This window comes from Mustela lutreola, chromosome 4 (assembly GCF_030435805.1).
Source record: "Mustela lutreola isolate mMusLut2 chromosome 4, mMusLut2.pri, whole genome shotgun sequence".
NCBI lineage: Eukaryota > Metazoa > Chordata > Mammalia > Carnivora > Mustelidae > Mustela > Mustela lutreola.
The window spans coordinates 25,403,377-25,418,189 of NC_081293.1; the positions used below are offsets into that span (position 1 = coordinate 25,403,377).

General features: G+C 42.3%; 1 protein-coding gene across 2 annotated transcripts in view; it reads right to left on the reverse strand.

Annotated features, from left to right (window-relative positions):
- The window catches only part of PDCD11 (programmed cell death 11), a 42,634-nt gene extending 27,871 nt beyond the window's left edge, over positions 1–14,763 (reverse strand). For both annotated transcript variants that reach the window (XM_059169034.1, XM_059169033.1), the window contains exons 1-8: positions 14,635–14,763; positions 12,535–12,647; positions 11,368–11,499; positions 10,626–10,793; positions 8,869–9,030; positions 7,420–7,543; positions 6,733–6,914; positions 1,286–1,393 (exon numbers count right to left, since the gene is read on the reverse strand). In XM_059169034.1, the coding sequence (XP_059025017.1) occupies positions 1,286–1,393; positions 6,733–6,914; positions 7,420–7,543; positions 8,869–9,030; positions 10,626–10,793; positions 11,368–11,499; positions 12,535–12,627 (969 nt within the window). In that variant the 5' untranslated portion in view covers positions 12,628–12,647; positions 14,635–14,763. The remainder of the gene's footprint in view (positions 1–1,285; positions 1,394–6,732; positions 6,915–7,419; positions 7,544–8,868; positions 9,031–10,625; positions 10,794–11,367; positions 11,500–12,534; positions 12,648–14,634) is intronic.
- Positions 14,764–14,813: the final 50 nt, after the last annotated feature.

Sequence of the window (14,813 nt, forward strand, 5' to 3'; positions counted from 1 at the left end):
ATGTCCCAGCATCACTATACCAAAGACCCGCCTAAAACACACCAGGAACAGCCTGCTCTGATCACAAGGTCACAGCATGTAAAACGCCTACATTTTGTATACAAATAGGATTGTAAAGAGAAAAAGTTACTAGAAAAAAGTTCACCAAACAGTTAATATTATCATTAAGTGCTGGGAAAATTTGTTTAGCTAAAAAACATGTCTCTGTAGAATCCGATAGCATATATTACTGTTAAAAGCAAAAAAGAAAAGAAAGAAAATCATTTTAGGATTCTTTTAAAAACTCTGAATAACATATATTGGGACTTTCTTCCCAAATAATCACGATCACTGCAGAAAATTTGGATATTTAGGTAAATGTAGAAAAATCAGCCAGTTAAATCATTATTACCACCAAATGGTATAATCTGTCAGTATTTTAACCAGGTGTACCATTAAAAAAATTTTTCAGGGAGACCTTCGTGGCTCACTCAGCTAAGCATCTGCCTTTGGTTCAGGTCATGATCTCAGGGTCCTGGGACTGAGCTCTGCATCAGTCTCTTTGCTCAGCAGGAAGAGTCTGCTTCTCCTTCTCCCTTTACCCCTCCCTGGTTCATGCACACACACATGCACACTCTCTCCCTAATGAATAAAATCCTTAAAAAATTAAAAAAACTTTTTTGAAGTAAAAATAAAAATTTTTTCAGAGCACCTAGGTGGCTCAGTTGGTTAAGTGCCCAACTCTTCATTCAGCTCAGGTCATAATTTCAGGGTCATGAGATTGAGCCCCACATTGGGTTCCACACTCAGCACAGAGCCTACTTGAGATTCTCTCTCTCCCTCTCGCCCTCCCTCAGCTCACACTCACACATGCACACATTCCCTCTCTCTAAAATACATAAAATCTTTTTAAAAATAAAATTTTTTCAAAGCTGGATCTACTGTATCCATAGCGCTTTTAAATTGCATTTTCTATTTAAATGCATATTTTGTTTTTTACTTTAAATATTCTTAAACACCTTAAATGATAACAGCAAAAGATCCACTACCCACCCCCGCCAAAACCAAACTACATAAAACAATAAGAAATACAAACTACAAGTTGCCTTCTTTTTCACAGATTCCTTCTCTAATCTCAATCCACAGAAATAACCGCCGTGGCTTCCTGTGGTCCTTCCAAAACACATTTCATTTCCCTCACCGCCTCTAATACCTGTACATACACAGCCCTAGGATCTGCTCATAGCTAGCTGCAATACCAGACAGCTGTTTGGGATACAACTGGAATTAAGAAAACATTTCTTACTGCTTGATTTGAGAAATATGTTCCAGCTTTCTTGGGATCCAGGTGCATAAAGTCGACCAGGCCAGTGAAGAATGAAAGAAAGTTTAATGTAAGGCCAACTGGAGTCACCTAGAAATATACGGAACAAAAAGGAACCAAGAATGTGAGACACTGTTCATACGATACCCTCACTGCCGTGTTTTCCACAACTGCATCTCTTTCCTCCCTCAGCTAACCCTTATCAATTCTTCTTCCTTAAAATTAAGTGGCAGGACAACACCCAGCACTATTTTTTTTTTTAAGATTTTATTTATTTATTTGACACACAGAGAGAGAACACAAGCAGGCAGAGTGGCAGGCAGAGGGAGAGAGAGAAGCAGGCTCCCTGACAAGTAAGAAGTCCCATGTGGGGCTCAATCCCAGGATCCTGGGATCATGACCTGAGCCAAAGGCAGGCGCTTAACCAACTGAGCTATCCAGGCATCCCCTAGCTGTTCCTTTGTTCAGTAAGCTTACCTCCCTTCTGGCATGAGAGGCATCAATCCTCCCAACTTGAGATTTCCTGATGGGATGGGGGGTCATTTGCACAAGGATCCTTGGGGAACTGCCAGCCCAATCACCTGGGCAAACTGTTGCTAACTTGATGATCTGCCCAGACCGAGGATGCAAAACCCTAATGCCGGCAAAAGGGAGATATTGCCCATGCTGATTCACCCTAAGGAGCCCCCCAGAAGCTAAGCAATTAGAGGTGACAAGCACCTCAAAAAAGATCAATGAGGCAGAAGACTGAAATCTGGGAAACAAAGTTAAACCCCCAGGTCCTCTCCTCAAACTACAGGGTCTATGCCTCTCCTGCTTCACAGAAAATGAGTTATTCTCTAGGAAACATGTACAGAGACTCAAAAGACAGGGACAGTGCAAACCCTGAAAATGTAGATTAAGAAAAACTCTGAGTATTATATACCACCTAGCTCCCAGGCCAGGATTATATCCTCCTGAAGAGAAATTAACAGATTAACAGATCCTTTCTAGAGAAATCTAACATACTAAAGAAGACTTAACACCAATGACATTGGGAGCTGCTCAAAGTCTGCTAGCTCCAGATTCTGAGCGTGAGGTCATCAACACATCCCACTCAACCAGGTATACAAAGTGTTCCAGCACCTCACTCATACAATGACAATCAAAACAAACATTTAAGAGAGAGTACAAAGTTAAAACTGAAGAGAGTCTCCCAGAAGGCACAATACAGAAAAATACATGCACATACCAAAACAAAGGTGAGATGAAAAAATAAGAAAAATTAAAGAACTGAAACATTAAGCCTAACATAATCCAGAGTTTGAGAGAAAAAAAAACTCTATTTAAAAAAAAAAAAAGTCTGATAAGAAGCTAGTATCCAGACTATATAAAGAACTCTTATAACTTAATAATAAAAAGATAACCTAACTTTAAGATGGACAAAGAACTTTTGAATAGGTATTTCTCCAAAGAAGATACACGAGTGGTCGTAACACAACCAGCCCATGAAAAGATGCTTAACATTGCTAATCATCAGAAAAATGCAAATCAAAATCACAAGGAGATACCACTTCATACTCATTAGGATGGCTATAATAAAAAGCATAATAACAACTATTTGTGGGGCACCTGGGTGGCTCAGTGGGTTAAGCCACTGCCTTCGGCTCAGGTCATGATCTCAGGGTCCTGGGATCGAGTCCCACATCGGGCTCTCTGCTCAGCAGGGGGCCTGCTTCCTTCTCTCACTCTCTATCTGCCTGCCTCTCTGCCTACTTGTGATCTCTGTCTGTCAAATAAATAAAATCTTTAAAAAAAAAAAAAATAACAACTATTTGTGAAAATGGGAAGAAACTGGAACCCTTAACTGCTGATGGGAATGTAAACTGGTGCCACCATTTTGGCTCTTCCTCTAAAAGGTCAGTTACCGACCAGCAGTTCTGTTCCTAAGTATATGCCTAAGAGAAATGAAAACTTACATTCACACAGAAACTTACACAGCAATCTTACAGCAGCTTTACTCATAAGAGCCCAGAGCAGAAACAACCCAAATGTCCACTAACTGATGAATGCAGAAACAAAATGTGCCATCTCCACACTGTGGAATAGTATTTAGCCATAAAAAGAAATGATTCACATGCTACAGCATGCTACAACACGGATGAGCCTTGAAAACATGCTAAGTGACAGAACCCGATACAAAAGGCCACATATTGTATGATACCTTTTGACAGAACCCGATACAAAAGGCCACATATTGTATGATACCTTTTATATGAAATATCCAGAATAGATAAATCTAGAGACAAAAAGTAGAGCCAGGGGCTTAAGAGAGGGAGAGATGGAGAGTAACCATCCATGTGTACAGGATCTCTTACTGGGGTAATGAAATGTTCTGGAATCAAATAGTGGTGATGTCTGCACACCTTTATGAATACACTAAAAAATTACTGAGTTATACATTAAAAGGGGTGTATCCTCCCATATGTGAATTATATGTCAATTTGAAAATAGAAAAAGAAAAAAGAAAAAAAAACCCAGTAATACAAGAAATTTTCTCAGAATTGAAAGATCTGCATTTCTGGATTGTAAAACAAATGAATGGAGAGAGATCACACCAAAACACATCATCATGAAATCTTTATTTTTTTCTTTTTAAGATTTTATTTATTTGACAGAGAGATAGCACAAGTAGACAGAGTAGCAAGCAGAGGGAAAGGGAGAAGCAAGCTCTCCTCGGAGCAGGGATCCAGATGTGGGACTAGATCCCAGGACCCTGGGATCATGACCTGAGCTGAAGGCAGCCACTTAACTGACTGAGCCACCCAGGTGCCCCATCATGAAAGCTTAAAACGGATAACAATAAAATTCTTAAACTCTTCCAAGGGGCGCCTGGATGGCTCAGTTGGTTGCGCATCTGACTCTTGCTTTCAGCTCAGGTCATGATCTTGGGGTCATAGGACTGAGCCCCAAATTGGGCTCTGCACTCATTGGGGAGTCTGCTAGAGATTCTTTCTTTCTCTTTCTCCCTCTGCAACTCCCCCACCTCTCATTCTCCCTCTTTAAAGTAAATAAGTAAATCTTAAAAAAAAAAAATTCCTGAACTCTGCCAAAAAGAAGAAACATATATGAGAAAGAGAAATCAAAGTAGCACTAGACTTTTTAAGAGCACCAGAGGCTAGATAACAATGGCAACAGGTCTTCAAAATTCTGTTATTTTTTGACAAAGAATTCTATTCCTAGCTTTACTACCAATCACATATGAGTCAAGATATTTTCAGACATACTAGGTGTGCAGCAAAGAGTAACACAGAAAGACCCAGAATGTGATCCTCAGAAAAGCCTGCTGGCAAGGTTGGCCATTGGCTGCTGTCTGAAAATTTAGATTTTACAACTCCCAGAACCAAGGGGCTCTCAGCAACCTGAACTGTTTGGTACAGATACCAGATACAGCATGGTATCTGGAATTTTGGTACATGTCAGGAAGAGGGTACCTACATGAGCAGCCCCAGTGAAAACTCTTGGGCACTGACTCTCTCATGAGCTTCCCAAAGAGACAGTTACACCCTTTGTGACTCCACTGGGAAAGGACTCTTGGAAGCTTGTGCTCCTAGTGCCTTTTCCCTTTCTGATTTTGCTTGGCTTCCTTCCACTGTAATAAACCACAGTCACAAGTGTCACTATATGGAGTCCTCTGAGAGCTTCTAGAGCATCAGCAAGCCTGGGAGTGGTCTGGGGGATCCCCTGCACCCTAGGTCAGGAAATTAACCTCCCGTGTATCTTACCAAGGATGCTTCTGGAGAATGCACCAGACAAAAATGAGCAAGTAAACAAAAAAAAAGGAATATGTGGAACCAAAGAAAACTCCAATATAGAGAAAGAGGGGAAGGATCCCAGATGACCAAGAAAGGAAATCCTAGGATATCAGCTCTGCAGGAGTCCTACCAGAGCAACTGGTCTAGACAGAAGGAGGATAACAGTAAAAAGAGCTCTAGGTAGGTTAAAAAAAAAAGGAACTAAGGTTTAAACACCTTTATGGAAAAATGCAGTATGAGGAAAATAACTACAAGATGTATTATCCCCACTCGTGCTCTCTCTCACTCTTTTTCAAATAAATAAAATCTTAAAAAAAAAAAAAAGCTGGGCGCCTGGGTGGCTCAGTGGGTTAAGCCTCTGCCTTCAGCTCAGGTCATGATCTCAGGGTCCTGGGATCGAGGCCCGCATCGGGCTCTCTGCTCAGCAAGGAGCCTGCTTCCCCCCCTCTCTCTGCTTACCTCTCTGCCAACTTGTGAGCTCTCTCTGTCAAATAAATAAACAAAATATTTTTTTTAAAAAAAGCTGATTATCAGCTCCGGGGGAAAAGCTATTTGAGAAACAATCATGGTATGTTATCTAGCTCAGCAGTAAATAATATTTATATAACCACAGTAATTTAAGCTCTGAATAACGATTTAACCAAAAATTTATTATATCTCAGAAGGGTGAAGGAAGGAAAGGGAAAATTAAGAGAGCCAAATTGTCTTATTATCACCTTACCACGGTAAGAAGTTAAAACTCAATGCCTAAAATTGATAAACCAAGAGATACCAGCAGAAGCTTATTACTTGACAAATACAGAGGTAAATTTCCAAAAATAAAAAAGTGAAAGATGGAGTTCGAAGAGATGAGATAGTTCTTTGTTATAAAAGCCTTTTAGGGCGCCTGGGTGGCTCAGTGGGTTAAAGCCTCTGCCTTCAGCTCAGGTCATGATCCCAGGGTCCTGGGATCGAGCCCTGTTATCAGGCTCTCTGCTCAGCAGGGAGCCTGCTTCCTCCTCTCTCTCTGCCTGCCTTTCTTCCTACTTGTGATCTCTGTCTGTAAAATAAATAAATAAAATCTTTAAAAAAAAAAAAAAAGCCTTTTAATAAAAGCTTTTATAAAAATAAAACAAAATTTTTTAAAATGTCTGACTTTTTCGGGGTGCCTGGCTGGCACCGTCGGTTAAACATCCATCTCTTGATTTCAGCTCAGGTTATGGTTTCAGGGCCCTAGGATTGAGCCCTGTGTTGGGCTCTGTGTTCAACGTGGAGTCTGCCTGAGATTCTCTTCTCCCTCTGTCTCTCCCCTTCCCCCAAAATAAATAAAATCTTTAAAAACAAAAAACTATTTGACTTTTTTAGTCAGCACTGTCCAAAAGAAACATAATCCATGTATAACTGTAATTAACTTCACCAGCAGTCACATTTAAAAACTACAAAGAAACAGATGAAATTTATTTTAATAACTGGTTAACCCCATACGTCCAAAATATTATCATTTCAACATATGGCACTTGCTACATTTTCAGTGTGTAACAAGCCACAAGCGACCAATGTCTACCCTACTGGGTAGCACAGTTTCAGACTGTGCACACGCACTACAACACAAATTATCTCTATTTTACAAAACAGTACTGATAATGAATGGCTTACCTTCTGTACCTGGGCTTTGACCACCAGTCCTGGTAGCAAATTATTAAGGGTCCAGTTTTGCTCCTCAGTAGCAATGGCAGCAGAAACTTCAGAATGACCAATAGACAGACCAACCACTCCTCCGTTGCCTTTGACCTCCTCAATGATGCAGTGCAGGTACTGCCCCACCTTCAGTTTAGCACCTGCAAGCCCCGGCCCCAGCCCCAGCCCCCAAAAGGAAAAATACCTTCATGAGAATGGCTCTTAATTTGGACTCAAGCATTATCTGTAAAGATCTATGGTCTACCTGCCCAGTTACCATGTAATATTCACGTTCCCAATCTCTCAGTGACCAATTAAAAGAGGGGAATAAAGTGACCCTGACTCATTTGGTATCAACACTGCTTAAAAATATGAAACTCTCAATAAGGTAGGAAGAGTGCTGGTTCAGAGGCCCAGGAGGCCCAAATTTCAGTGGAATCTTCTAGGTGAGAAAAGTGAAACGGGTCCATTGGATCTCAGACCCTGTCACTCACTGGTCCTTTGCACACATTCCCTTTCCTATCAGCTAGGATTAACAGTGATTTTAGAAAAGTCAACAGCCTCTGGAGTCACCATTCTGTCATTTTATTCACCAAATGGTATTTACACACCATCCCCACATGCACCGCCTTCCCACCATGCAGAGGGCCCTCTTCCTCCCCTCACCTTTGTTCTTCTGTCGGATATACTCCTGGGCTTTCTGTAGTGGCAGAAAGGCTCTGGCCCCACTAACACCAATGTCCACAACGTAGCCATGGTCTTCCAGGCTGGACACAGTGCCTGTGAGCAGCTGGAGAAAGAGAAAGCATTCCCCAGAGTTCAAAAGTCAAAGGTAATGGGACACACAACAGAAATCCACTACCAGACACAAATGTTCCCATCATCAATCTTGACACATCATCCCACAATCCTCCCTCAAAGCCTCCCCCAACAACTTCGGTCCCACTTGAGGATAGAAAAGGGAAAGACATCAGCTTTCATTCTCCCAGGGCTTGAGGAATGTTATGGTTTCCAGACAGCAAGAAGTGTTATACACAGCTGAAGGGAATGAAAAAGAGGGGCTTCTACCCTAGAGAATTTTCAAAAGACAGGAAAGACTATTGTTACACAAAGAGGAGTAAACCAGATTGCCCTGCAAGGTCACTCCCAGAGCCATGACTAATCCAGAACTACTCTTCTAGCTGTCACTATGTCTTTTCTAAGTGTCTCCAAGACTTTAAAAAAAAAAAAAAAAAATCTTGCCAGCCTCCTTTACATTTCATGGGAAGCAGTGTGAAATTCAAATCTGGCTCTTACCATTTGGTCTTTGGCAAGTCATAAACCTGAGTCCATTTTCTCAAATACATAAGAGGAATATCTACCTTCTGCCTCACAGGATTGCCGTGAGAATTTCTTCAGATGAAATGTCTAAAACAGCCCCTGCCAAACAGCAGGCTTTTGACATTTGTCAATTTCCTGCACCTTGGCTTACTTTTAGTCCCCTTTCTGGCCAGCTTTCAGGGCCTGTCCCAAACTGGCTGCTTCTAACTAAAAGTTAAAAAATCATATTGATCTCCTTTCTCTTAATTACAAGAGCACCGAGATGAGTGTAGTTTATGAGTGTGTTTTATACCTAGCAGACGTTGGGACTCAGAGAATAGGACTAACTTCTCCTAACTCTCCACAGGACTGGGAGACTCAACAGTGAGCTATCCATCAGTACAGCTGACAGACTCATTGCCCTATCTACCTTGTCTCTTGCTCTCAGAGACCAGCCCTCAAGCATTCCCCAGAGATGCCCGAAAGCCTCTGAAAATGACTTTATCTGTAAAGAACAAGTCTTGGTATGTAAAGCACTTTGAGGAACTCCTCACCCTGCTAAACCTCCTTGGAGGTATTTTTTTTTAATTGGCCACCAGTGAATTTTCCCTTTACCCCCTCCAAGGTATTGTGATTAGGCTCAAGCCTTCGATTTCCATTAAGTACCTAAGCACCCTAGAGACCTTCTCCCCAGGAAAAAACCCACCCCTGTGTATAATAGTTAAGCTGAAAGTAAAAGGTGGTCTAGATACTTCCTAGGAGACAAGGCAGGAAAAAGGCACACTGTCTGCTTCTCTTCCTTGACCCCATACGTACCATGCCAGGCTTCAGGGCCTCAGCACTTAGCACTTCGTTGACGTTTCTGGGGTTCAGAGATAATTTGACACTCTTTTTGCCCCTCTCTGTAATGCCCACACTGCTCACCACACACCTCACCAGCATGCCAGGTGAGAAGAGTTCAGGCAAGCCGACCAGGTCCTGCATAATATAAATGAGAACAATCTGATACCCACTCCTCCCATGAACCAACATACCACTGCCCAACCCTCCCTCTATGGTTTCTCATCCTCGGACCCCAAAGAGCCCAAAGAGTGCATGAAGAAAGTAACCACTTGCCAAAGGAAGAGGGATCTGTGGCCAAGTCACAGTCTTCAATTTCAGCGTAAGACCTCCAAGTATCTCCACCAGAACAGGCAAATGTAGATGACTTGTCAAGAGTCGTCTGTATTCACGTTCTCCACTCATCATCTCCTACTCGCCCTTCAGCTCACTGGAACTGTGTTCCACCCCTCACCCATCACTTTAACTCCCAATAAAATCGCCAGTGATCTTCATGTTGCTAAATCCAGTAATTTGTTTCGCAGTCCTTCTTATATGTGACCTTTAGAGAGCATTTAACACTGGCTGGGGCACCTGGGTGGTTTAGGCCAATTGAGCGTCTGACTCTTGGTCAGCTCTGGTCGTGATCTCAGGGTTGTGGGATGGAGCCCTGCATGGGGTCTGTGCTCAGTGAGGAGTCTGCTTGAGATTCCCTCCCTCTCCTTCTGCCTTTCCCCGCTGTGCACAGATGTGTGCATGTGCACTCTCTCTCTCAAATAAACAAATAAATAAAATCTTAAAAAAAAAAAAAAAAAGTACTCAAGATTCAAGTCTTTCTCCAGGGTCAGTATTCACTTGAGGGTCCATCTTTCAGTCTCTTCTCACTTTTTCCGCTCCTTCTAGGCCCTTCTTCCCTCTTCTAGCTTCAGTTACCACCTACACAGAGTAGTCTCACACATGTATGTGTCTAGCCCAGACTACTCTGAGCTCTGAAATCACTGGATGTCTGTCTACTGGATGTCTGAACTGTTCCTCAAATTCAACACAGCAAAAAATAAAATCGTGGTCATCTCTCCCAACACAGGTCCTCTCTCAGGGTTTCATTCTCAGAATGGCAAGGCTGACCATCAACTCACACACAACAGATTAGGATTTATCCCCTGTATCAAATCCATCTGTGGGCACTGACTTGACCTCCTCAGTAGGTAAACCCTAAACACAGCCTGCTGTCAATCTCAGAGCTGGGCTACTACGGTAACCCCTTAACTGGTCCCTAGGCAACTACATGCCTCTTCCTTCTCTTCTCTATGCTGTCTACATATCACCTGCCCCAGTGAGAACACTTCAAGGGCTTCCCATTGGTTCTAGAATTAAAAACCAATCTTTAGCATGGTCTAGCCTCCACCCAGCTCTCCTGCCCCAACCCATACCACTCTCTCCCTTGCTCTCTCTGCTCTAGCCACACTAGCCTTCTCTCTGTTCCACATTGTGCTCCTTCTGCTTGAACTCCCTTCCTTCTTTACCCAGTACACACTCGTCCTTCAGATCTCAGTTCAAGCATCCCTTCCTCAGAAAGTCCTCCAGGCTCTCTGGGCTAAGTCAAAATCCTCTTATTTGAGAAAGAAAAAAAAAAATCCCGTTATAAACTCTCATGCTCCCTTGTGCCTTGACTTCTTAGCACTTAGCAAAGTTTAATTTTACATCTGCTTGTACACCACTTAGTTCCCATCAGAGTACATCCAGGCTCCCCTTACCTTCACAGGTTCTTCTTGAGCCACCTGCTCATTCAGCTTTTTGGTGTAGGCATCACAGATTTCAGTCACTTGCACAAAGCCCCGGAGTCCATTGGGGAGACTAATCACCAGTTCCAGTTCATTTACTTCCTTCACGCAACCCAAAATCCGCATCCCCTCACACAGGGACTAGAAGAGGAAAAGTGAAATGTGCACAAGAGGGAAAAGAACAATGACTGAGGATGTTAGGGGGGCCTGGCTTCTAGTCCCAACAAACAAAACACTTCTACAGGCTGAATTTGAATCTTTTCCTAAGGAACCATTTAGCTTTTCTTTTTCTTTTTTACAACACATACCCAAGTTATAATCTAAAAACATGAAGAACATTAAAAGACCACTTCAGTTCTCCAAAGGAATTCCCATAGCTATGAAATGAAAGAGTAGAAGTAGAAAGGTTTAAAAGTTATCGCCAGTTCTAATCTATGAATCTACTGAAACACATTTCATGAAGACACAAGCACAATGAGGGACTCAACAGCTAAAAAGAAAAATGACACATGACCCCAGGCATTGATTAATACTCAAAGGTGATAATGTTCAATTCTGAGCATGAACTGCAATAATCTTCACGCATGCGTGCAGACGCGCACACACACACGTATGTATGTATACAAAAGGAATGGAGAAAACGAGAAAGGGAAGAGCATATAAAATATAAGCAACCCAGGTAGTTCGTTTAAAACAAAACCAAACTGTAACAAACCTCAATATTAAGGATTTCAAACTTCTCTCTTATAGACTTGCTGCTTTCTCTCTTTTCGGTTTTCAACTTTTTTGTTTTCGCTGGCCCTTTCTGGCTCTTTTTCCTTTTGGTGGATTCCTCTTCAGTAGAAAGCTACAGAGGGGGAACAAAAGATCCAAAAGAATGAAGAGAAACAATCCTGGGCTTTCCCTTCAACTTCAGGTCACCTGTCACCTTGTTTTGTTATTCCTCCACTGCACCACACCCCCAGTGTTCCTGTAATTCCTGCTCCAATCCCATCTCTCCCATTCTGTCACCAATGCTCCCTTTGCCCAAGGTGGGTGCCATCTTCATATTCTCAAAAGCCCCTTTGCTCCCATGTTCTTCCTCCCTTGAGTGGGATGGACACTGGGGTCCCCATTATGAGAAACAATTAGGAACAGTGTGTAAAAATGCAAGGTAGAGATATCGAGACCCGAGTTAAACTCCTAACTCCACCATAACAAGCTGTGTGGTTTCAGTTAAAGTATGTAACCTCTCTCAGCCTGTTCTTCAACATGGAATGACGTTCTCTACTCCAGTACAGTTGGGAAGATTACATAAAATACAATCAAATGTTAGTTCCCTTCCCTCTAGCATTTGGAGCCTACTCTAGGTGAAGATGAATTTCAATGCAAATTCTGACCATTATATGTGGCAAGGATCCCATTTAAAAATCAATCACCAACTGCTTTCTCCCCATCCTTTATTTTTAATTAACTGAAGTACAGTTAACACACGATGTTACATTAGTTTCAGGCGTACAGCATAGTGATTTGACAACTCCACACATTATACTATGCTCACCACGAGTAGCTACCACCCGTCACCGTATGATACCATTACAACACCACTGACTATATTCCCCATGTTGTACCTTTCATGACTTATTCCACAACTTTTCTCTCCAACCTTAAATGACATGGCACAAATTTCCTAAGAACAAGGAACAACAGCACTATAAACCCAAGTACTAAATGCCATGCTAGAAAAAACAGCCTCATGGTGGTATGGACTCTCTTACAAGTTCAACTTCCAAAAGTAGACTTCAAAAGAAACAAATATGGAAAATACCACATTCTCAAACAAGGTTCATTCTTCACAAGAATAAATGCTCTGTGAGTCTTATCAAACAAGCATACCACTTACATCAAATAAGTTGTCTTGTTCAACTGACTTCTGCAAAGCTTTCTCTGATTTGTGAGTCTTTCTTGTACCCCCTCGGGGGAAGCTTTCTTCCATGGTTGCTGTGTTTCAGTCTCCTAAAAACAATGCGAAGAGTATCAGTGTGCTGTAACCTTGGTGCCATTTCCAAAAGGTTGTGATCGGTGAGCAAAAAGAGATAGAGCCTTCTAGCACCAATGCACTAGACAACATTAAGGACTAAGAAATAGACATTTTGATGCTAGGCCCCAGATAACTCATATTTCTTCTTTCAAAGATCTCTGCTTCAAAACCACAAGTCCATACATTTTCTTCCATGAAAAGAAGTTATAGATCCAATTTAGTAAATATGAGTAACTAAAGTTAAGTCAGAGATACACAAATGATCATATAAGTCCCTATCTTCAAAGAACATGCATGATTTTGGACTACCCGGGTAGATCAGTCGGTTAAGCATTTGATTCTTGCTCCTGGCTTAGGTCTTGACCTCAGGGTCATTAGTTCAAGCCCCATGCTGGGTTCCACACTGGGGGAGTAGCCTACTTAAAAAAAATTTTTTAATTAAAAAAAAAAAAAAAAGGAACATGCAAAATTTAAGAAAAATGAAACAATATGCAAATAAAACACAAATTGGGGGCCCTTCCTGGCTAAGTCAGAAAAGCATGCAGCTCTTGATCTCAGGGTCATTAAGTTCAAGCCCTATGTACAGTGTAGACATTACTAAAATAATTATAAACGTTTAAAAAGTAAATAAAATAGAAATGAAACTATAAACAAAGAAAGAGGAAGTGCTGAGGTTTCAGTAAAGAGGGGAAGCTTCCTAAAGATGTGTTTGAGCTGTTAAAAGATGAAAGAGATTTTGACAGGTGGAAAAGGAAAAGCAGAAGGAATGTGAGGAAAAGCACAGAAACAAAGCAAAATACTTCAGTAATCACCAGCAATTTCTCAAAAGATTGTTCAAGAAGTTGCTGTTTTCGGGGCGCCTGGGTGGCTCAGTGGGTTAAGCCGCTGCCTTCGGCTCAGGTCATGATCTCAGAGTCCTGGGATCAAGTCCCGCATCGGGCTCTCTGCTCAGCAGGGAGCCTGCTTCCTCCTCTCTCTGCCTGCCTCTCTGCCTACTTGTGATCTCTGTCTGTCAAATAAATAAATAAAATCTTTAAAAAAAAAAAAAAAAAGAAGTTGCTGTTTTCTTCTTTGAAGAACTGTTTAACTAGGCCACAGGGAGAACAAAGCATAATAATCAGAGTTCAATTGTAGAATACAAGGCAGCTGTTTTGTGAAAGATACTGAACGAGATATGAATAGTTTAATGTTCACTTTGAAAAATCAGAGCCTTAAGTCATGGAAGAAGGAAAATAACAATCAAGAAAATATACTGCAGGCTATATATTGGACAGGTAGGGAAAACTAAAGGTAAGTTAAATAGAGTATAAGTCAATCGCGCTACAGCAGAGAAACCATGCCAGTGAGAACTAGGTCTAAGAATGGAAGAGAGCAGAGATTGGTTCTGAGAGACCCTGGGAACAAGGATCTAGAAAGCGCTGAGACTGTATTAGAAGTGAAGACCGGGGTGCCTGGGTGGCTCAGTGAGTTGAGGCCTCTACCTTCCGCTGGGATCAAGCCCCGCATCGGGCTCTCTGCTCAGCAGGGAGCCCTGCTTCCTCATCTCTCTCTGCCTGCCTCTCTGCCTACTTGTGATCTCTGTCTGTCAAATAAAAAAAAAAAAAAAAAGTGAAGACCAGTGGAAGCCGTGGATTTGGAATTAGGAACAGGTGGGTGCATGCTTCATAGAAATAGGAAAGAGTCCAGAAGTCTAGTGAGCGGGGGAATGTGACCCTTAATGTTATTTCAGACAAGGGGAAACTGAAGCTTCAAAGAGACATCCAGAGGCAAAGAAGGGAGATAAGCAACTTCTCAGGGACAGAGTCTGATGTTACAGGGGCCAGCTTCTGAGCTGCTCTGGGATGGCTGAACCACTCACCACCCAGCACTGTTACCTGAACGGCAAGGACCCAGAGGACCTAGCCCTGGGACAGACCTGGAAGCCACAAGGTTTCCTCCCTTTTCGCCTTTGTCCTCACTCACCAGTCCCGCGACGCCAGCACCTCTCTACTTCAGAACCGGTACGGCTGGAAGTCACACACGCGGAGACCCGTATACCAGGAGACCAACAACGCTATACCGGAAGCGTGGGCGGGCCCAACACCCTATTTCCGTTACCAAGAAGAGTCCTACTGGCCGGGCGGAGGAGAGTTAGAAACAGG